At 42.3% G+C, this 21348-nt stretch overlaps 1 protein-coding gene across 3 annotated transcripts; it reads right to left on the reverse strand.

Moving 5' to 3' along the window:
- Positions 1-1545: 1545 nt before the first annotated feature.
- Positions 1546-17646, reverse strand: SPART (spartin). 3 transcript variants are annotated; one of them, XM_081860425.1, is made up of 10 exons: positions 17492-17646; positions 13360-14198; positions 13009-13206; positions 11463-11567; positions 8878-9001; positions 7054-7248; positions 5838-5996; positions 5647-5737; positions 4734-4794; positions 2586-2788 (listed from the first exon to the last, which is right to left on the reverse strand). In XM_081860425.1, exons 2-9 carry the CDS (start codon positions 14167-14169, stop codon positions 4734-4736), a joined length of 1743 nt encoding a protein of 580 aa, XP_081716551.1. In that variant the 5' UTR covers positions 14170-14198; positions 17492-17646; the 3' UTR covers positions 2586-2788. The 3 variants fall into 3 exon arrangements, with proteins under 3 accessions (XP_081716549.1, XP_081716550.1, XP_081716551.1); XM_081860423.1 differs by lacking the exon at positions 4734-4794 and having other exon boundaries at positions 1546-2788; positions 17492-17644; XM_081860424.1 differs by lacking the exons at positions 4734-4794; positions 11463-11567 and having other exon boundaries at positions 1546-2788; positions 17492-17640.
- Between the last annotated feature and the right edge of the window lie 3702 nt (positions 17647-21348).

A 21348-nucleotide genomic window follows, 5' to 3' on the forward strand; every position in this document is an offset into this window, starting at 1 on the left:
GCGCATGCGCTCGCCTGCAGAGGCGCGATTTGTTGACGGGAGCGTTTCAAAAGGGACCCTCGCCTCCTAATTGTTGCCAAAGCGGTGGCAGCAGCAGCTGTTTGCTTGTGCGGGAGTTTTAAAAGGAGCTCGTCGGAGCCCTTCAGGTGCCTAGTTTGAGAAAGGAGGCTTTAGAGTTCACTGCAGCTCGGGCCATCCTGCTGCTGCCCTCCAAGGGTTGTTAAAAACGACAAAGTGAGGGGTGGCAGCGAATTAATCTTCGGAACTCGCTCCCCCAGGAGGCAGCGATGGCGAGCAGCTTGGGTGGCTTTAAAAGGATGGTCAAAAGAGGCGGCTATCAGTGGCATCCATTCTTAAGGCAATCAGCTCTGAGTGCTCACTAGAAGGACAGATCGTGAAGCTGAGGCTCCAATACCTTGGCCACCTCATGAGAAGAGAAGACTCCCTGGGAAAGACCCTGATGTTGGGGAAGATGGAGGGCACAAGGAGAAGGGGACGACAGAGGACGAGATGGTTGGACAGTGTTCTCGAAGCTACGAACATGAGTTTGACCAAGCTGCGGGAGGCAGTGGAAAACAAGAGTGCCTGGCGTGCTCTGGTCCATGGGGTCACGAAGAGTCGGATACGACAAAACGACTAAACAACAAAATCAGTGGCTACTAGGCAGGCATCATGGCTATGCCCTGCCTCTACATGCAAAATCAACTAGGGGTATTTTAAGATTGATAGCTTGCACTCATTTTGAGGCAGTGCATTTTAAAAACGGCTGGAATGCAGCCTCCAGCTTGCTTTATTGCAGGTGTTTTCTACAAGTTCCTGACACCCCAGTGTGTTAGCAGTGACATTAGTCTTAGCTGCTCTAGGATGCTTCCTCAATGCTACATTAGTTACTGTTTACAACAGTAAGGCAAACCCCACCACCACCACCAAAGATTCATGGTATAAAAACTAAGGCTTTCCAAGTAGGAAGTTACACGATACACACCAAGAACATAAGAGGAGCTCTGCTGGATCAAGCCAGTTAATTATTCTCCTCCATGAATCTCTCTAGTCCTTGACTTACTTAAGTCCTCCAAGTTAGTTGCTATCACTGCTTCCTATGGGAGCACCATAGTTCATGTGCTGTGTGAATAGGTATATTGGAACTGAAGCAATGCAACTACTCCAAAACCTTTGCAGGTGCAAACAGTATTAAAAGCTGCATCACATGTGACCACCCTCTCTAGGCATCATGAACACAAGTCAACAGGAATGTACCATAAAAAGATTTCTGGAAGGACATTCTAGGCTACTCCAGGGAATGTAGCACACTCTACCTACGTAAGCAACTTTTACTGAGATGGTAAAAAATCAGGAGGGGCAACTTCCGCTATCTTCTGCCTATGTAGAAGGGGGAAAATGCAAATGTTGGATTGTGACAGATGTGTGTAAATGAAATGCAATTCTTCCTAGTCCACCTATACAAAATGCAATAACCGTCTACTGTTTCTCAATCAATTCTCCCCGTAACTTTCATTCAAATAAAAAATACACTTAACCAAAAAATGCATGTTAAAGTTTATTTATAGTTTTCAATCCATACAACATTTCAAGTAGTTAGCTTCTTAACCAGTGGATGTGTCCCTCCAAAGTGCCATCATTTCTCTGTTGCAGACTACAGCGCTACAATTTTTAATATCTGCAAAACTTCACATAAGTTGAAGTCAAAAATCTGAAGCAAGCATAGTAAGGGACTCACAATTCCCACATTAATAGCAGATGAATCCCTAGATAATGATGGGGAGTGAAGTTGAATATCTTAAAAGGAAATGCATTGCATTCCATCACAAGGCAGCAATAATCATTTCTGAATACAGGCTTTTCAGTAAGATAAGTTACAGTGCAGCAATTCTATATAACAAATACAGAGGGTAACCATTAAAGCTTTTACAGAGCCCAACCTTTTCTTTAGTGGTCTCAGAGCAAACACTGTTCCCACACACTGGCTGGATAACACAAAGTATAATGAATCCAAGTCCTTGCTACTGGAGTAGGCAAAAAAATGCCATGTATTTCAATGAAACCTAGGATTACACCAAAGTTTGGTTGACTCTGATACACTAATTCAGGAAATAGCAGTATTCCAGTCTTTGGTTTGTCTTAAGAGTTTGGATTTTCCTAGTTTTTAGGAGGAATTACTCTAGCCTTGTCAGTTTATTTAAAGCTAAGAAGAGTGCATACTATTTGATCAGACAAGTTCAGTTTCAGCCACTATTCAAATCATTAGCTTTCTGAAAATATTTTGTCTAGAAATAGTTACAAAAATAGTCCCTCTATACATGAAGCTAGAATCTAATTTCCACATTTATTTGAAAAAAAGGCATTTAAGCCCTCCTCGTGGAAGTTTAATGCAAATTCATTTCCATCATCTAGCTCTAACAATAATACTGGAGTTAGAGATTCCAAAAACTCATTTTAAAAGTCTTCCCAGGTATGATATATTTAAGTCCAGCAATCTTAGGAGTTAGAAATACAACACTTGTTAATCAGTTCAACTCTTTTTAAATAAATTATGTAATAAATTAAGGCTTTGGGTAATTTATTCACACAGTGTCCTCAATATCCATCTTCTTTTTTCTCGTTCTTTTCTATGATTTTATATTCATCCAACACAGCATGGCCTGTCTCCTTTGCAGTTTTCTTCACTATAGCTTTGATTCCAATGTTGTCGATATTGAAAGCTGCCACACCAACATTGATAGCAGAACTCACTGCGTTGTCAGTAGCATGGCCCGCATCATCCCCGTACCTTAATGCAAATAAGGAGCATGTCAATAGAGTTTCCCCATTAGTACACGAATGCTACGATTGTTGTTTAATCTTTGTGTGCATGCCCTCATTCCCAAGTAGCTGCTTAATTTTAATTTGGAAAACCTGAAATCAGCATACTTCCCAAAGCACAGAAGAAGATTAGCGAAAACAATCTTAATGTTTTAGGGCTGCTAGTCTGTCCCAGGTTTTGTCTCTTGCTTCAGTTTTTACTTGGCCTTCAACGCAAATTCCAAAGTTGTGCTTATACTTGGTAGATAGATAAAGCTTTTGACTCCCCAGAATTACCACATAAAACAATTTTTTTTTTACTGAAGCTGCTAACTAAACCATGTTATACCATGTGCTCTGTGACAAAGAGAAATTTAAAAGCTCCAGGTTCAATAGGTTATCCCTGCAATAGTTAAAGTACTGCTGTTAAAATGTTAATAATTTTTTTTAATAAGTTAATACATTTTATTGTAAAAATAAGTCTGAAAATCTACATTTTTGCCCTGAAAAAAATTAAGAATCTCCCAACCCAACCAGAAATTACAAAACAGTTGAGGGTGGCCCCGTACACCGCTCAAAGTTCACTTCAAGTTCTTAGTATATGTGTAAATGATGACTGCCCAAAGCTATTTCCCTTGTTATTTAGTTACTCAATTTCCACAATTATATGAAGATAACCTTTCCCTCTGGTTGAGAAGAACTAAGCGGGTATTTCAACCCCATTCCAGTGATGTTTGAGAGAAAGCATTTTATCAGCTGGGATTGATGATGAAGGAATCCTGCCGAGTTTAAGTCAAATTTTATTCACATGTCACTCTGGGATAAACTATGCAAAAGGGACTTCTGATACATATGAAAAAAGGCAAACAATTCTTTAAAAAAGTAACCAAACAGGGCAATAATACAGCCTACTACTTAAAATGCTAAAATCCTACATGTTAACTAGCTGCAAAAGAGTAACAATACTGTACACAAAAATGCTGAAGCTATCCTTTGCTAATCTACTAGAGTGGCCAACTAAATTTTAAAGCCAAAATACTGAAGTCTCCCTTTGAAACATTGATTGCTGTTGGCATGATCAATACACAGTAGTAATCTGCCTATTTCAGAACACACATTAAAACTGAACGGAAAAGAATCTCTAATACTGTATTTCTTACAATGTGACAGCATAGCAGCCTTGGAATTATTTGTCGAACACAACACATCTGATAAAATTAATTGGACAGCAAAAGATTTTCATTTTTGTTAGTCTCCCCATGACATTAGCCATTAACACCCATATTAGAAGAAAGCAAAACTGACTCAAGCTGTGCCCAAAGGAACAAGAGTATTCACACCATCTCAAAACTATGCAGAACCAAGAGTGGGCAGGAGTTTACAAGATAAAAAATTTTATTGAATGCAGGTGGATATAAAATGTGCCAAGAACTTAAAATATTTTGCGGCAATGCAGATCTACATTTGGAGCTTGTTTCTCATATTCTAGTGCAGCTATTTATTGTTAGTGAACAATTAACATTGCAAGATTTCTGGACCCTTTTAAATGCCCAGAGGGTTGGGTTCTTCCAGGTTAAAGATCATTTTGCTAGGTATGCATTATGGTGACCTAAAATTGCCAACCTTCTTCACACGAGTGTAAACACACTTAAAAAAAATAAGTGGCCTATTATGAGAAACACAATAAAAATGATAATATGTATGAGGTGCATCTGCCATGCTAATGAAAATACTACTAGGGTTCACTGCACACATTTTAAAGTACCGGTAAACCACAATCCCCTTGTATGCAACAGATTTTTGATGTGGTCTTTTGTCTTGGAAGAAAAAGTCTACTTATTTCATTAGGATGTGTTTTCTATTATACTCTTGCATAAACAGGAGATGGGGTGAATACTTGAATTGTTAGTTAGTTGGAGATAACTGCAAGTTACTTATTGCTTTTCACTCTTAGTGGCAACTGAAGACTCATCTCCTTTTCCCCTACTTTTAAATCTAAAATAAGAACAAAAGATTAACACAAACAGTAGTGTACCAAGAGAATTACAGAGTAAGTACCAAGTAAATCCTTGCATCCTTATAGGTAAAATAAAGCAGAAATTATTTTCAGAAGTCTAATTGGCAGCCTGACATTTCCCTACTGCATTTTGCTCCAATGTTGACTGCAAACATTTTAATTTTTTTGCTGAACTAATGGGCTAGTACATATGTTTCATTTTTCTTTAGCCCAGAAAAAAGACTCAAACTTCAGAAAACAACCCAAAATTAGACTCTATGCAGTTACAGATAATTACATAAAATTGGGCAAAACTTTAAAAAAAAGCTCAGATTTTCATTTTTTGAAATATGGCAACCCTAATTTATATAGACAGAGGCTTCCCTTTACAATTTCATCACCACTCATATTCCAAGAACTGAAATACATCCAACTGAGTATTCAGATGGAATCGGCCTGGCAACAATACCTCTCTGCATTAGGTAAAACCTAAAATGAACTGAAAATCCAATTTAGGGGTGCAGCTGCCCCTTAACTAGAAGTGACCTGCACTTGCTTGACCTTTACACAGCAGCAGCAAGTATGTGTTGAGGATAGGATCTGCAGGGAAACAAAGTGAAGGTGGCTCCTTCACTTATACTGTACACTCCTCCTTGTTTGTTCCTCCCTGCCTATGTAACTGGTAAAGTTCCACTTTTAGATACATGCAACTGTGATCATTGTGCCTAGTTTGGTTCCAACAATAGCAAAGCATTTTTACTTTTTTAGCAAGTTTTGTTTGACGCATGTAGTGTAGGCTCCCTAGTATTCATGCACCACCAAAATTTATTGCAGAGTAAACATGAACTTACTTGTACTTGACAGTCTGAACCGTCTCTTTAGACACATTTTTAGCAATACACTTTGCAGCGCTTTCCAAACCGTGCCATATTGTTGAAAACCCTGCAAGGAGAGTTAGCGTATTGGAACCGGAAGGTAGCAAACAAACGACGTTCAGTAAAAACTTGCACCACACATTGTGGAAGCGTTATTTTCATGCTACCTTGAACACCACTTGCTGCAACAACCAGAGCACCATCGAAAGTAGATTTTCCATCTTTGTCTTTCTTAAGGGATTCTGGAACCAGTTTGCTTCCATGCTTCTTGACATGCGGGGCTAACTCTCTTCCCACAGAACTTGCTATAGAGCACACACCTTCCACTAAAACAGAAAGCATTAAGATAATTTATAGGTTACAGAATGTTCTGGTCAGATAGATTAAGCCACTGAATTCAATGAATTATTGAGGATCATGAAGCCAATTTTAAGTTAGTGGCTCCTTTTCCCACAACAATTATATTTGGAGGAAACTGCAGATGCAAATAGTGTATCTGCTGGTAGTGGCCCCCGCCCTGTGGAACACCCTCCCACCAGATGTCAAAGGGAAGAACAACTACCAGACTTTTAGAAGACATATGAAGGCAGTCCTGTTTAGGGAAGCTTTTAAAGTTTAACAGACCCCTGTATTTTAATACTTTGTTGGAAGTCACCCAGGGGGGCTGGGGACATCCAGACAGATGGGCAGGGTATAAATAATAATTATTTCTACTACAGTGGTGCCTCGCAAGACGAAATTAATCCGTTCCGCGAGTCTCTTCGTCTAGCGGTTTTTTCGTCTTGTGAAGCACGGCTATTAGCGGCTATTAACGGCTTAGCGGCTTTAAGAAAAAGGAAAAAAACTCGCAAGAACTCGCAAGACGTTTTGACTTGCAAAGCAAGCCCATAGGGAAATTCGTCTTGCGGAATGACTCAAAAGACGGAAAACTCTTTCGTCTAGCGAGTTTTTCGTCTTGCGAGGCATTCGTCTTGCGGGGCACCACTGTACTGTCTATATTGGGTGAATGAAGCCGGGGCAATGAAGACTTCTGAAGGGTGATTAATTTAAAGAATTTGTATACCACCCTTCATCCAATACGATTCCAAGACCGTGAACATATAAATATGTTGATATAAATAATGAACCATTCCAAAATGTAAAAAAAACCATATCAACAACATGAGTCAATAACTAAAAACATACAGCGAGCTAAGGCATTATTTTTTTTTTAAAAAAAGAGCCTAAACCTGATGAAGTCCGTTTCTCTCCCAAAGAGAATGTAATGAAAAAGAAAATCAACATTATTCCCTGTCCATTTTTTTAAAAAAAAAGACTGAAGAAACAAAGCATTATCAATTCCTGTCACTACTTTTTCAAGGAAACTGGTTGCTCACATCTCACCTAAGAACTGGCTGACTTTCACAGCTCCTCCTGTAGCCTGCTTGGCTACATGCAGCCCTTTAGCTACGGCTGGGTTGACTTCCATTGGCTTTTCCTCTGGCTGAATGTGCTCTCTTAGTTTGGAAGCTCCCTTGTGGATTGCTTTCCCGGTATATTCTGCTCCTTTGACCAGGCCCCAGCTGACCCAGGATGCTCCTTTAAGGAAACAAGAACAGATTGACGGATGCAGCAACATTATCATGTTATAGGACAGCATTTCCTACCCACTTAAGTTCAGGCTAGTAAGCTGAAAAAAATACAGCCTGAACTCACACACTGCTGAGTCTCCCATATCCTCTCAAATAGCTACAATTCCATCTTCAGCAATGGTGAAAATAGGAAAGCTGGCCACATGACCCAGAAGCTGTACGCCGGCTCCCTCAGCCAGTAAAGCAAGATGAGCGCCGCAACCCCAGAGTCGTCCGCGACTGGACCTAATGGTCAGGGGTCCCTTTACCTTTTTACCTTTACCATATCAGACCACTTGCGCTGGGTGCCTCATATTTTTGAATATGCGCTCTTTCTTTCTCTCCATAAGAAGCTTCATGCATGTGGCGAAAAAGAGGGGTGGGTTTACGCCAAGCAGGTCAACATGGCAGAGAATTAAATAAAATATTCCCCCTCCCAACCAGTAGTCTAACGCGGTGCAGTCTAAAATTCTACCACTTTGAGCTGCATCAGATGTAAACAGGATTTAAGTTAGCTTGCGAGTCAGCCCCCAGTTTATTCATCCACCAGCATAATTCAGATGAAAATCCCCAAACATACACTAAACTGGCAAAACAAAGAACAAGTTGTTGCTTTTAGCAACCACTACATAATTACTGAATAACTCTAGCTCCTGGAGATTGGACAAACTATAACATCTTCTAGAGCTTGTCTCAAGAGCTTTATTTTGAGTTGCCATTTGGTTTTTGGGAATCTAACTGGCAGGGAATTAACTTACTATTTATCTTTAAGAGAATTTAGTATTTTATCAAGAGGCAAAGTTTAAACAAACAATTGCATGTAATTAATATGCTGAAAAAGTCACATTAATAATAATAAAATAATAATAATACATTCTTTTACTCTCTACCTCTGAGCCATGTAGACCTGCAGCTAATGAAAACTTGAAAGTAACACAGACATAGTAACAGGATGTAATTAAAGGACTGTACCCTTTCAAGTAGTAAAATATTTCTATCAACAAGATGGAGCCTTTGGACTGCAGAACTTGACCGCAGGTCAATCCATGTAATTGATATAATGTGTGGTAAAACCATTTAGTTTTCTGCTACCTGAGTGCTGAATAAAACTAATATATCAGGAAACACAGACAACGAAACTATTTCTTACAGAATATATTCTCATGCAAAGTTATAATATGGAAGTGGCTGAAATTAATAGTTTAGCTTATGATTTCAGACTGGAAGACAATTTCACTATACTGCCAGAATGAAGAGGAACTTTAGCCCAATTCAGGTGAGACAGGTGGGTTGGAAGCTGTGACAGTTGCACCCACACAAAGCCTGCCCCTACAATCCTTGCACGCACCAGCTCCACTTCCAACCTCTGCATGCTGAGTGTGGAAAACAGACCAGATTTGCATGGGGACACTGCGGTTGGAGCCAACACTGTCTTTCAGATGTTGTTGGGCTGCAACACCTACCCTTGAACATGCTGACCAGCTTGTGGGAGTCCAACAACATTTAACGGCACCCTGTTGGTTAGTACAGCTTTAAGCCCAAACACCAGAACAGGTTTATACCAAGGATCAATCCAGAGAATCAATCCTAAGGGTACCTGTTAAGATTCCATGGGCCATTTTCTCACTCCAGTCAGGTAACTCTCTTTCCCTCTCTTCAGACGCTGGCTCAATACGTACAGTCTCGGCCAGGTTAATCGCATCACTAGAAGCTTCTGCAGGCTGCAAGATCGAAGCACATATATATATACACAGCAAGATCAAAAGCTAAGATAAAGCAATTAAATGTCAAATTGGCCACCGTGATATTCAACAAAGAAATGCACACTGTGACCCTAAAGCTTCCATCTTCTCGCAGATAATTAGAGGTTTTACAACAATAACCAAAATGCATCAGTTTCTTTATTCATCTGCAAGAAAATGGCATTTCTGGTCACATAATTCCCGCCTATTTTACATGCACAGGAACATTACTGTTGCTCCTGCCTTATTGGCATTTGGAGATCAGACCAACATGTACCTCTTTGGAGAGATAATTAGGGTTTCTTCACCCCTGATTCTTTTCACTTCAGTTAATATAATTAGCATGGTTTTGTATTTTAGTTAATGCTCTATTCGCCTTTGAGAACATTTTGCACAACAGACAGGCAGGGTATGCATATGTTCATATTTATTTGATCAGGAAGGAAAGTTGCCCAAGTCTACCACTCCCTTTCATTTTAAGGGGAAACACAGTTCTCCTTATTCTGTATTGTTATGTGTCTTTACATTGCTTCTCTTTGTTCAGGACGGCAAGACTGAAAGAATGAAGCTTTTTGGGAGCTGGGCTGGATTTACTCCTCCTCCTCCCCATACAGATTTACAAACAACGAAAGTGCATTCATTCTGTTTTTTCTTGGTTTTACACATTGTTACTGCCAAAACAAGACAAAGTTGAGCATGTGATGGGTCCTTTCTTAGAGAAGATGCCAAGCTAAAAGGCAAAATATCTGGGATTCGGAACCAAACACCACCCCATGAATTAAAAGATTGCAACAACAAAGATGGAAACAACTACATTAAACATAACTTGTTTTCACATTAGATTATGAAGGATTATTCTATGTGATCAAATGAAGGTATTATCACAGGCATGTTATCGTCACAGCTCCAGACTTTCTATATCACTTTGGAATTAGTAAGGTTCAATTATCCGCACAGAAATTTCACACAAGCAAGTAACACAAGGATCTTGCATTAGAATGCAAAACTGACATGGATTTTGCATTTTCTGTGTAGCATCTTTTATGCATTTATGAAACAATATGACATTGTAAAATCAGTCCCCAAGTATAAGCAGGATGGCTACTACTGCATTAGGGTGAACCAAGGCAATCCTGAGACATCCGCTCCAGGTTCTAGCTTAACATCCTATTTCGTCTGCATAGCCTAACATACACACTTGAGAGTTAAAATAGCCTACACTCATGTGAACAGCAGGAACCAAATATAAGCGACTGGTGTGTATTTCTGATTGATCCCCTCTAAGCTACTAAAGTGAGTCACAGGCCAAAGCTCAATCCGTTTTGTTAAGTCATGCCATTATGTACAGTTGCTATGAATATACTCCGAGTTCTTAAGAAGTTCTGCATTAGGTTAGCTAGAGCTCACAAAGCCAGCCGTAATATTGTTCCCATTTTCCCATCTATTCCTAAACATTACATTACATTATGTTGAACTGGGTGGTACTGTACTTTAAAATTCGAGCCATTCAAACATTCTTGACAGTGTTAAAGATTGTGACATTGTGGGTTATGATATCTTTTATTTTTTAAAAAAGGGAATAAATAAGTTAAATAACCATAGCTGTTCTAGAACTCCCTCATGGTTCTTGCAAATATTAATTCCTCAACAATTAAAAACTCGTAAAAATGTCATGTCCAGGTTTATAAGCACTTAAAAGCAGTTTACTGCTTTGGCCACTGTAGGAAACGAGATTTAACAAACGACTGTATTTTCTTTGAAGCTATTAGCATGAGGAGGGAGCACAGAGATCAACAGAGATAGGTAGCCTTTTGTCAGCCTCTGTAAAATATGGGGTGTCCTTTGGAGATGGGGAAGTGGAGAAGAGGTTGTGTCCCACCACAGCACAAAGGCCAGAGCCAGTTAAGCCCAACTTCTGTCACACACTTATTCCAGAAATCGGCAAAAGAATTAATTAGCCTTCAGTTCACACCTGCTCTCCCTGAAATAATGGAAGTTTTCTCCAGCCTTGGGTCCATTTCTCATAGCCTGTGTCCTTCATCTATTTTGGTTCATCCATGGTAACTTCTGATACCTCAACCGTATTCTATTACTTGAGAACTACAACAGTACCCATTGGGCCTTGCAGGTGGAGGGGTTCTCCACTAAAGAATTTTGTGCTTCTGTAAACCTCAGGGACCCTCCACCCTGCAGATACTCTCATGTGTGGGGGGTGGGCCTTGTTCCGGCTGCATAAGGACTGGCACTTGAAGAACCCAGATTGCTTCTAGTATACATGATTAATATCTTCAACATTTTCATTATTTGTTCTCTCTCCAAGAGCCACTGTTGGCGGCAGATACATTTTTCAATAAATACCACAAAACAAAGTAATTTCCATTTCTTAAAGTTTAAAATGTGTTGGCTTAGTAAAAAGTTTGCCACCACCTCTGAAGTTTACCTTGGCTCTGAGATCAGATCTTTGTTTAAACAGATCCTCAAAAAGCTCTTTGTAAGATCTTGAGCGTTGGGACGGTAACCCTAGTCCCTCATGGGATCCTGGAACCTGTGATACCATATCAAGGACATTAATAGATTCACAAGTTCAAAGGCTCAACAAGGAATCTGTCAGGTACTGTTGTACACCATCAGACAATAATATCACACAGTGGAAAGAATTATCCTTCTCATGAACCACATGCAGGTGAATTCATGCATTAGTAAACATCCCCACAGGTGAACAAGTAATTGCAAGATCAGGTTGTTCGTCACCATATGGCCAGTTCTCCAAGAGATTAGAAAGTATTTTAACATGTCAAGACAAATGGCAAATGTTCTCACTTCTTCTAGTAATTAGTTTTAACCCCCATCATTCTACCCAGACACTGAGGTCCAGCACCGAGGGCCTTCTGGCGGTTCCCTCAGTGCGAGAAGCCAAGTTACAGGGAACCAAGCAGAGGGCCTTCTCGGTAGTGGCGCCCGCCCTGTGGAACGCCCTCCCACCAGATGTCAAAGAGAACAACAACTACCAGACTTTTAGAAGACATCTGAAGGCAGCCCTGTTTAGGGAAGCTTTTAATGTTTGATGGGTTACTGTGTTTTAATATTTTTTTGGAAGCCGCCCAGAGTGGATGGGAAAGTCCAGCCAGATGGGTGGGGTATAAATAATAAATAATAATAATAATAATAATAATAATAATAATAATAATAATTGCTAAAAATGTGCCGTTATAATTACAGGTATGCCTCCCTCTAACACCTGCTGTTTAGATTTCCCACCTTCTTAAAAAAGAGTTTGGATTTGATATCCTGCCTTTCACTCCCCTTCAGGAGTCTCAAAGCGGCTAACATTCTCCTTTCCCTTCCTCCCCCACAACAAACACTCTGTGGGGTGAGTGGGGCTGAGAGACTTCAGAGAAGTGTGACTAGCCCAAGGTCACCCAGCAATTGCATGTGGAGGAGCAGGGAAGCAAACCCGGTTCCCCAGATTACGAGACTACCGCTCTTAACCACTACACCACATGGCTCTTAATACTGACCTTGTTTACTAGAGTGATAATCTCTCAGATAACCTTTCCCTGCACTTCACGAATGAACTGTGATCTACCAGATTCTTAATTATCTTAGAGGGACTTCCTATATATGTAGCATTTTAAGATTTTGCTTAGTCATTGTTGCACTCTGAGCAAGTGAACTGGATGTGATACTTCTGACACACTGCAAGCTGCAGTAATGCCTCTCTACGTCTGCTCAATTGATCCTGCAGGAAAATCATTATCAGCCTACTTGCCCTGCCCTTCACAGCACCACACGGTAAATTTATTTTCAGACGTTGCCCAGCCTCACCATAAAACATACTCTATATTGCCAAAGGTAAATCCTTGCAGAGGCTATGCTGAAATTCATTTATAGTGCTCTATGAAGCGGACAGTTTAACAGCTCATCAGTGTCACCCGGTGATACTTGTGCATTGAAATTATTCTGGATGGTGGCATAACACTGTTTACCTGCACTCTGAGGTCAGACATCTGTTTTAGCAGATCTTCAAACAGTTCTCTGTCAGCAGCTGGAAGTTCTGAAGATAACACTACTCCCACATAGGATCCTGGCACCTGTGACATCAAGTCAGGGAACATGTAGACTCCTGTGCTACAGGAGAGGACAGGAGACTGGTTGCACATAAGAGGATACAGCCAGTCACAAACCTGGAAAAGAGAAGACCAAAATAACATTTTGCACAGAATCACATTGGATTCAAATGAATGATACATTAGCACTCATGTCATAAAACCGTTAGCACTCATTTCACAGCTTGTGAACAGCTGTGGCCAGCAACACAAACAAAATGTGAAAGTTACCTGAAGGAAAGCAGGGGGGCGATTCTGGGCTGCTGCAGCATCAGTGTCCAAGAGCTTCACAATGCGAAGGTATCCGGGATACGAGGGAGCACTCACTTGTCCATCAGGACTCACAAAGAATATCTGCACCCCGTGGGGAATGAGGATCAGTTCATCAGCATCTACCCCTAATGTCTGAACAGGAGGAGGCTGTGTGCATTTCGTGTAGAAATCATCTCCGACCGAGGAGAACTCCCCAGAGTCTGTTCCGTACGACACAGTGTAGTGCCCACCTGTGGCCTCAGGTGTATAAGCTGGGGGTTCCTCCCTAGGCATTGCAGACGAAGGACTCATCACAGCAGCTTGCCCTTGGCTTGTACATCCAGCATTTCCACCTGCTGCAGCCAGGTGTGATGGAGTCATCAGTGAATTCGGTACAGGAGGCCTCTCTGGCTTTTCTTTGGCTGGAATTGTTGGGTATATCCTGGGCGCTTCCATAGGAGGACACATGGCAATGGGTTTAGGCTGTGCATTTTCATCTAGAATGCTTAGGCGTGCAGTAACGTTTTGTAGCGTCTCTCTCATTTTTTGCTGCATTTGCCTGGCAGACTCCCATCGGTCCCCAGTGCATTCATGACCTTGGGACGGGACGCTAGTTCCCCTGAGCAAGTGGTCAATACCCTGCCTGTAATAATTCCTTGCTTCTTCCTTCTGTCCAAGTTCATCTGCATTCAGGGCTTTATTAACAAACACAAATGCTTCCTTGTACTCTTCTTCAATCGTCTTCAAATTTGCACCCTCTTGCGCAGCTGAATCCCTTTCTTGATACATTATGGAAAACTGGATCACAGCAGCAGTAACTGGAGACAAAGCGGAAGAGAACACTTCCATTAAAGAAAACCAGTAACAGCTTGAATTAAGGGATATATATATATAGTGATCCTACCTTCCCATAAAACAGGCTGCTTTGCCTTAAAAAAGGGTTATGGTGGTATTCAACTAAGTTTTACCTAACTTAGCCACGATCATTAATTTCAGCAGGTCTACTTTGAACAAGACTATGGATACATAATCTTGATCTGCAAAGCACTTTTACAGCATTATATAGCTGCTGTGCTTCTATAGTTAACCTTTAATTTATACAAACAATTGAATTATTATAATTAGTACTATTATTTATTAAATTTATACAGCTCCCTTCTTCCAAAGATCTCAGGGGGGTTCACAAGATAAAGATACAGGATAAAAGCACAAAATAAATAATTAAAAACACCCCCCCCACACACACACACTTAAAAGGCCATAGAATATTAATCAGCCAAAGGCCTGGTTGAAGAGGAACATTTTTGCCTGTCGCCTAAAGGAGTATAATGAAGGCACAAGCTGTACCCCCCCGGGGAGAGCATTCCACAAACAGGGAGCCACTGCAGAAAAGGCCAGTTCTCATGCTGCCACCCTCTGCACCTCTCGTGGAGGAAGCACACAATGAAGGGCCTCTGGTTACGATCACAGAGTCCTGGTCACTTTATATGGGGTTCTAACAATCCCCCCCCAAGTCACTTAGCACACTAGTGTTAAGAGTAGCCTTTCAATGACTGAAAAGCTCTTGAAAGCTATTTATATTGCATGGTATTTCAGCATTTGTTTTGACAGGCTGATATGCTGCTGTAAAGCTCAAGTTCCCCACCATCTGCAAACTTACGGCAAGTTTATATAACCAGTGACATCAAGGGATAAAATTTGAATACAGTGGTACCTCTGGTTACGAACTTAATTCGTTCTGGAGGTCCGTTCTTAACCTGAAGTACCACTTTAGCTAATGGGGCCTCCCGCAGCCGCACCACGATTTCTGTTAACATCCTGAGGTAAAGTTCTTAACCCGAGGTACTATTTCTGGGTTAGCGGAGTCTGTAACCTGAAGTGTTTATAACCCGAGGTACCACTGTACAGCTAACATCTCCATGTCTATGTTAGCCACCACCCACAAGTGCTGCCGCCACCATCATTCTGCCCACAGTAAGTTTAAGAAATGGGGTGATGGGGAGATGGAGGGGCTGAGCCAGCTTGAGATGCATCAGATCCTGAGCTGTAACAGCTCCAGGGTGGTGTAAGTTAGAAAAAGCATTTCCAGTCTCTCTCCCTCTGCCCCCCATACACCCCCCCCTCCTGTTGCTCCTTTGGGACTGCTCTGCTGGTTATTAAAAAACTTTCACTAAAAACATGGGAAGCGACAAACTTTTTTAAAAAATTGTCATTCAGAATTGTTCAGGGGTAGGATGGTTTGGAAGAATGAAACATCCACCACAAATACAATTGTGAACTCATGATGTTTCGGGAACAGTGCTCTTTTGATTTGCTCCAATTAGCAATAAGCATGCAACAGAGCTAGCTGCTAAACAGCAACCATCAGCAAGGCACATGAAAGAGGAAGGAACATGGTCATAGGCTTATGGTGGATTGTGGCCAGCTTTAGCCTTCTGAGCTTCAAAGTTTGGCCTCAACTTCACTTGTATAGACAACAGGCAGTTAATAAGCTGCCCCATAAACTGATCAAACTGCATAGTCCGAGAGAGCATGATACAGTTAGCTTGCTAATACTAAGTGGTCTGGATCTGGTCAGTATGTGTCTGTTGCCAAACATTTTCAGGCCTCCGACCCCTTGGTTCCGTGAACTCATACCCAGTGCCCCCTACCCCATAAAAAACAATATTCATAATAGCTGTTTGCATAAACCACTAAGGAAGTTGATAACACAATAAAATTCAAAACAGTAACAATTAAGTGCACATTTATTCAAAATCTAATTCAAACTATTTGGTCCAATTCCATAAAATTGATTAACTTGATCCAGCGCCAACCTCCTTAGGGGGCAGTACTGCCCATTTTGGGAACCACTGATCTAGAATCCCATGTACTGCACACCACCTCGAGTTTCATGGGATGCACATGTGGAAGGAACAAGTACACAGCTTGTGGGAACTTCTGGGTCCATTGCTGTCGCGTGAGGCTCAGGTGGCGTTGGTGTGCAGAGTGCCTTACATCAGCTTTGGCTGGTGACTCAGCTGCACCCCTATTTGGACCAGGATACACTAACTTCTGTTGTCTACATTCTATTAGCATCTAGGTTATATTACTTCAATGAGCTATACGTGGGGCTGCCTATGAAGGTGGTTTGGAAATTTCAGCTGGTGCAGAACTGAGAAGCCAGGTTGCTCACTGGGGCAAAACTGTTTGATAATAATGTGCTAAATAAAAAATGCCCCCTTCAAAATATACTATTTATAGATGAAATGAGCAGTGACAAAGGCAGCCAAATATCTCACTATTTAGAAGACAAAAGCAAGAAGGTGCAAGGAAGCTTTTTCTAAAGCAAACGTACACACAAACCCCAAATAAATGTGTCTGAAGCCCTGTGTGCCTTTCTGTGGGGGAAGAAAGTCCTGCTGAACTTGCTTCAGAGTAAACAAGCAGAACAAGGGCAGCCCTCCTTACAGCCCGACAGACTTAACTGGGAATTAAACCTCATTGAATCCAGTGGCCTTAATTCTGGCGAAACAGCCGCGGCACCAGGCTGCAAGGCGAATACAGGCACCAATGAGGCCAGCAGCGACCTCCTCCCAGAGTTAAGACGGTATGACTGATAGGAAGAAAGTCCACCAAGAAGTTACTACCAGCCAAGGAACCGGCTGCTACTTCCAAAGATCTCTCCTCTCTCTTACACACACACACCTGGCAACAACCTCCTGAGACAGGAGTGGCGAAGCCTCCACTTTGCAACCGGAAGGTCCCCGGTTCCATCCCTCCAGGTGCGATAGGGAGATCCTCCTCCTGCCCCAAATCCTGGACAGCCGTTGCCAGTTAGTGTAAGCAAAACTGACCTAGACGGACCGACTGCCTGGTTTTACTAACGCTCAGTGCCCAGACCCTTCCCCGCCCCCACAAAAAAACAAGGCCTCTGAGCATACGCAGAGTGCATTTTCAGCAGCAGAGCGGCAATGATCTGCTCCACGAGCGCAGGGAATCAAGGAGGGGGAGACGGAAGGCGGTTGGAAACAGGAGGCAAGGAAATGTTATCTGTTAAGGAATTGATCTCCCTAATTACAAGGAACTCCCCCCCCCCCCCCTTCTCGTTCTGGCTTTCCCTTTCACTCACGGGAAGCGAGCAGCAGCGACCTCCCAGGCTCCAGCGAGACGCCCACCCGGCCACGCGCCGCAAACGACCCCTCCTGCCTATATATGCTCGGCTCCAGCTGTTGCAACTTCGGCCCACGCAGCGTCACGTGACCCGCTGCCGTCAGCGGCTTGTTGTCCTTTGCCGCCTTCCCGCCCACTGAGAAGCTTCTGGGCTCCCTTGCAGTCGTTTCGGCCGGCAGGGGGCGCTCTGCGGTGCGCGCGCTCGCACACAAAAAGTTCTGCTGAGTTCGCTGTTTGCTTTACAGTATTGTATATGCAATTGTGTTTGATGTAACAGCGATAGCGACGCCTGGCTTTTGTTTTGTTTCGTTTTTTACGCAATTATAGATTATTCTGAGGTTCCCAAACTTATTTGGCTTACTACCGCCCACTTTTCAGGGCGGAGGGATTACTCAGCGCCCCGCTATAAATCTACCTTCTTTAACCGAACAAACAGAAAGATGCAGTGACAAATTTGCGTTCTTTTATGTACTGTATCTATATTTCTACCTAAGTCCTACAACATAATAAAGAAAGATGTCCTGTGCCCGATTTACGTATAAGCTAATTAAGCTACAGCTTAGGACCCCCCTCTCTTGGGACCCCCAAAAAAATTTAAAGGGAAAAAACCGATGTACATTTCCAAAATATAAGATTAAAAAATAAAATAAAACCTACATACAGCAACAGTGTTTTGTATGTAAGTAATGGGCCCCGCCTGCCAGCCTGCTCCCTAAAATATCACTGGTTTGCTCATTTCTATATATAGGGTGCCTACATTCTGCATATGCAAATGGCTTTAGATACCTATTAGGTCCATAAATTACTATATTCAACACGAAAAACAGTGACAATTTGTTGTTGACAAAGGACAGCTGGACATATAAAGGGCCCCATTACCTTCAGTAGCCTAGGGCCTCATCAAACCTAAATCCAGCCCTGAATAGGACACATTGAAGGGAGGGCATTGTCACAGTCCCTCAATGGCACCCAACTTGGCAGTAAACGTTATTACACAACAGATGAAACATGTATGAACAGTTTTTCAACATTTTCTTCTCTTCTTTATTCTTCCACTGCCCTCTTATTTTTATTCAGTGGCCCCCAATTGCACCCAAGGCTGCTACAGGCCCCCTGGATTGTTCCAGCGCCACCCCCAGGGGGAAATATCGCTCACTTTGGGAAACACTGACCCTGATGGGAGCTTGAGAAGATCAGTAATAATAACCGCAGCAACAAAATCCATGTGGCAAAACAAAAATGAACTCATTCCATCTGCAATTGGATAAAGGTTGCCACTACACCCCAGAACTCTGGGAATTGTAGTTTTGGGGGAAGTGGTGGTTTAAAACCCTCACACAAATGTAGTTTGCAAGCAAGGGATAGCATCTGATGGTGGGAAGGAAAGGAGCCAGCCTGGCTTGCTCCTGTTGCTTAAACAAAGGTCTTCCCTGCTACGTAATCAGCATGGCATGGAGCTAAGCCTTCTCTCCCCAGCTGCAGTGGCATAGTGTGGGTTGCTGGTGCCTGGAGCAAAGCAAGTGTTGTGGCCTTTAGCCAGTGCAGAGGGTGAACAGAGCCCTCCTCTAACAGGCTCCTTGCCCGCTGCTTCCATCTACCTGCCCACTAAACCAACCTGCCTGCCACCACACCTCAGTTGCCAGGGCTCTGTGTCTTCATGGGGGCACCTGATTATGCCCCCTAAAAATGTGCACCTGAGGCCATGTCCCCCCTGTCTCCCCACGCTACCCCTCTGCACAGCTGTAGTAGGGAGTCAGGTTCAAAAGATGGGCAACTCTGTTTCGAGAGGGGCTATAGGAACCATTTCAGCACCATTTATCCTGTCACAAGACTCTTAAAGCCACAACAATCTTCTCAAGATCTGAAGTCTAGCTGCTATTTTCTCCGGAACATAGCTTTGAGCATGAACAGATCCTAGTATTCCTGACGAAATGCTGGATGAGTTTCTGTTGAATTTCCACCCTTCAAATTTCTGTCTGTTGTGCAATTCTTAAAGGGACAGAAAACCTTTCAGAACAATAGTGGCAATGGAGGGTTGATAAGCGCCTTAGGGATAGAAGACCACAGATTTGTAATGCTTTGTGTGATGAAAGGTTTCATTCACAAGAATGGGGAAATCTTGTGAGAAGCCCTTTCTCTTTTCACCTGGGAACAGCAGTTCTGTTCATTCATGGATTTGGCAGTCCAATTGCGTACCATATCACCTATAAGCATCAGGGTTTAGAATGCCAGAGACCTGGCAGTTCTTCATTACTGAAGAAGCTAAATTCAGCTGCTCCTCTGAAACACCTGTTCTGTTTTCACCTCGAAGCTGCATCCTGAAACAGACTGCCCTCACCTGGCTGCAGGGCGACAGTGGCCTTGAGAGTTTATTTTATCTTGCTTTTCCTCCCAAAACTGGGCCTCCAGAGTTAAAATAAATGTAGTAAATACAATAAAGTAAACACAACACCACAACAATTAAAGAATACAGCAGCATGTTTTTTTAACATTTCAATACCCTTTTGTCACTAGATGGCAGTCTTTTCATTGCTTCCAAGTTAAGAAGAGCATGACTAGTCAGATTCTTAGCCCAGTTTAGGAAATGTAGTCTGATGTAATCTGAAGTCACATTTTGCCTTCCAAAACCTGTCATTTTCAGACAATGTAAGTGGTCGTCATCAAATTTAGCTGAGAAAATGTTACATACAAGTTTGACTGATGACCTGTATTTACTTTGTCCAGTTTGCTGTATTTAACAGCATCAAAATCCTGCAATAGCCTGTGTTGGAACATGCAAAATTATATTGTGCCCCATTCAGGCTATTTGCTAAGAATACATAAGCTGCACACCCAGGTGCTGCACACCCAGGTCCAGCCTTCCACATCTTAAAATCTGCAGGTCTTAAGGCTCCTTTTGTTGCAGTATGTAGGGTTGCAATATGTCCTCTATTTCCAGGATACGTCTTCCTTTTCGTGGGTATGTAAAATGAGAATCGTCATAGTGATCTATAGTTAAAAGTTGTTGTTGTTTTTTAGTCATTTAGTTGTGTCCGACTCTTCGTGACCCCATGGACCAGAGCACGCCAGGCACTCCTGTCTTCCACTGCCTCCCGCAGTTTGGTCAAACTCATGCTGGTAGCTTTGAGAACACTGTCCAACCATCTCGTCCTCTGTCGTCCACTTCTCCTTGTGCCCTCCATCTTTCCCAACATCAGTTAAAAGTAGAAGTTAGCAAATGTGTCCTCTTTTTTGCTCTTCAAAATATGGCAGCCCTAAAAGTAACTTAGAAGCTGAACAGAGGTGCAAATGGAATAACCACAATGTTGGGTTTTCTGTCTGGTTTTGGTCAAGGGAGGGATGCATGTTCAAATCTTCACTCAGCCTTGAAGCTCACTAGGCAACCTTAAGTCAGTTGCTCTCTCTCAGCCTAAACTACCTCACAGGGAAGTTGTGAAGCTAATATGGTTAGGGTGGTTTAGCATGTTTGCTGCCTGGAGCACCTTGGGGAAAAGGCTGGAGACAAATGCAACTTATACAATAGCCAAATTTAGGTCACCACCCGAATGTTATTCCAGATTTTCTAACAGCTTTACTGAAATCTGCGATGCTTTCATGTTTATTGCAGAAGCTAGGGGTGCAAGTAGACAGGACGAGATCTGGGATCAGATATCCCGTGTTTATTTGAAGTTAAAAGTAGCTGAGGGATGTGGGTGGCGCTGTGGTGTAAACCACTGATCCTTGGGCTTGCAGATCGGAAGGTCGGCCGTTTGAATCCGCGCGACGGGGTGAGCTCCCGTTGCTCTGTCCCAGCTCCTGCCAACCTATCAGTTTGAA

The sequence above is a fragment of the Podarcis erhardii genome, assembly GCF_964252035.2.
Source record: "Podarcis erhardii genome assembly, chromosome: 4".
In the NCBI taxonomy this organism is placed as follows: Eukaryota; Metazoa; Chordata; class Lepidosauria; order Squamata; family Lacertidae; genus Podarcis; species Podarcis erhardii.

Bases quoted from the DNA above. Each gene is read 5' to 3' on its own strand.
- SPART (XM_081860423.1), bottom strand. From the start codon at position 14,169: ATGTATCAAGAAAGGGATTCAGCTGCGCAAGAGGGTGCAAATTTGAAG. The intron at 11,568-13,008 runs GTAAACAGTGTT...ATGGTATCACAG, and splicing joins TGTCTGACCTCAGAGTGCAG to GTTCCAGGATCCCATGAGGG. The intron at 5,997-7,053 runs GTGAGATGTGAG...TTTCTGTTTTAG, and splicing joins GAAAGTCAGCCAGTTCTTAG to TGGAAGGTGTGTGCTCTATA.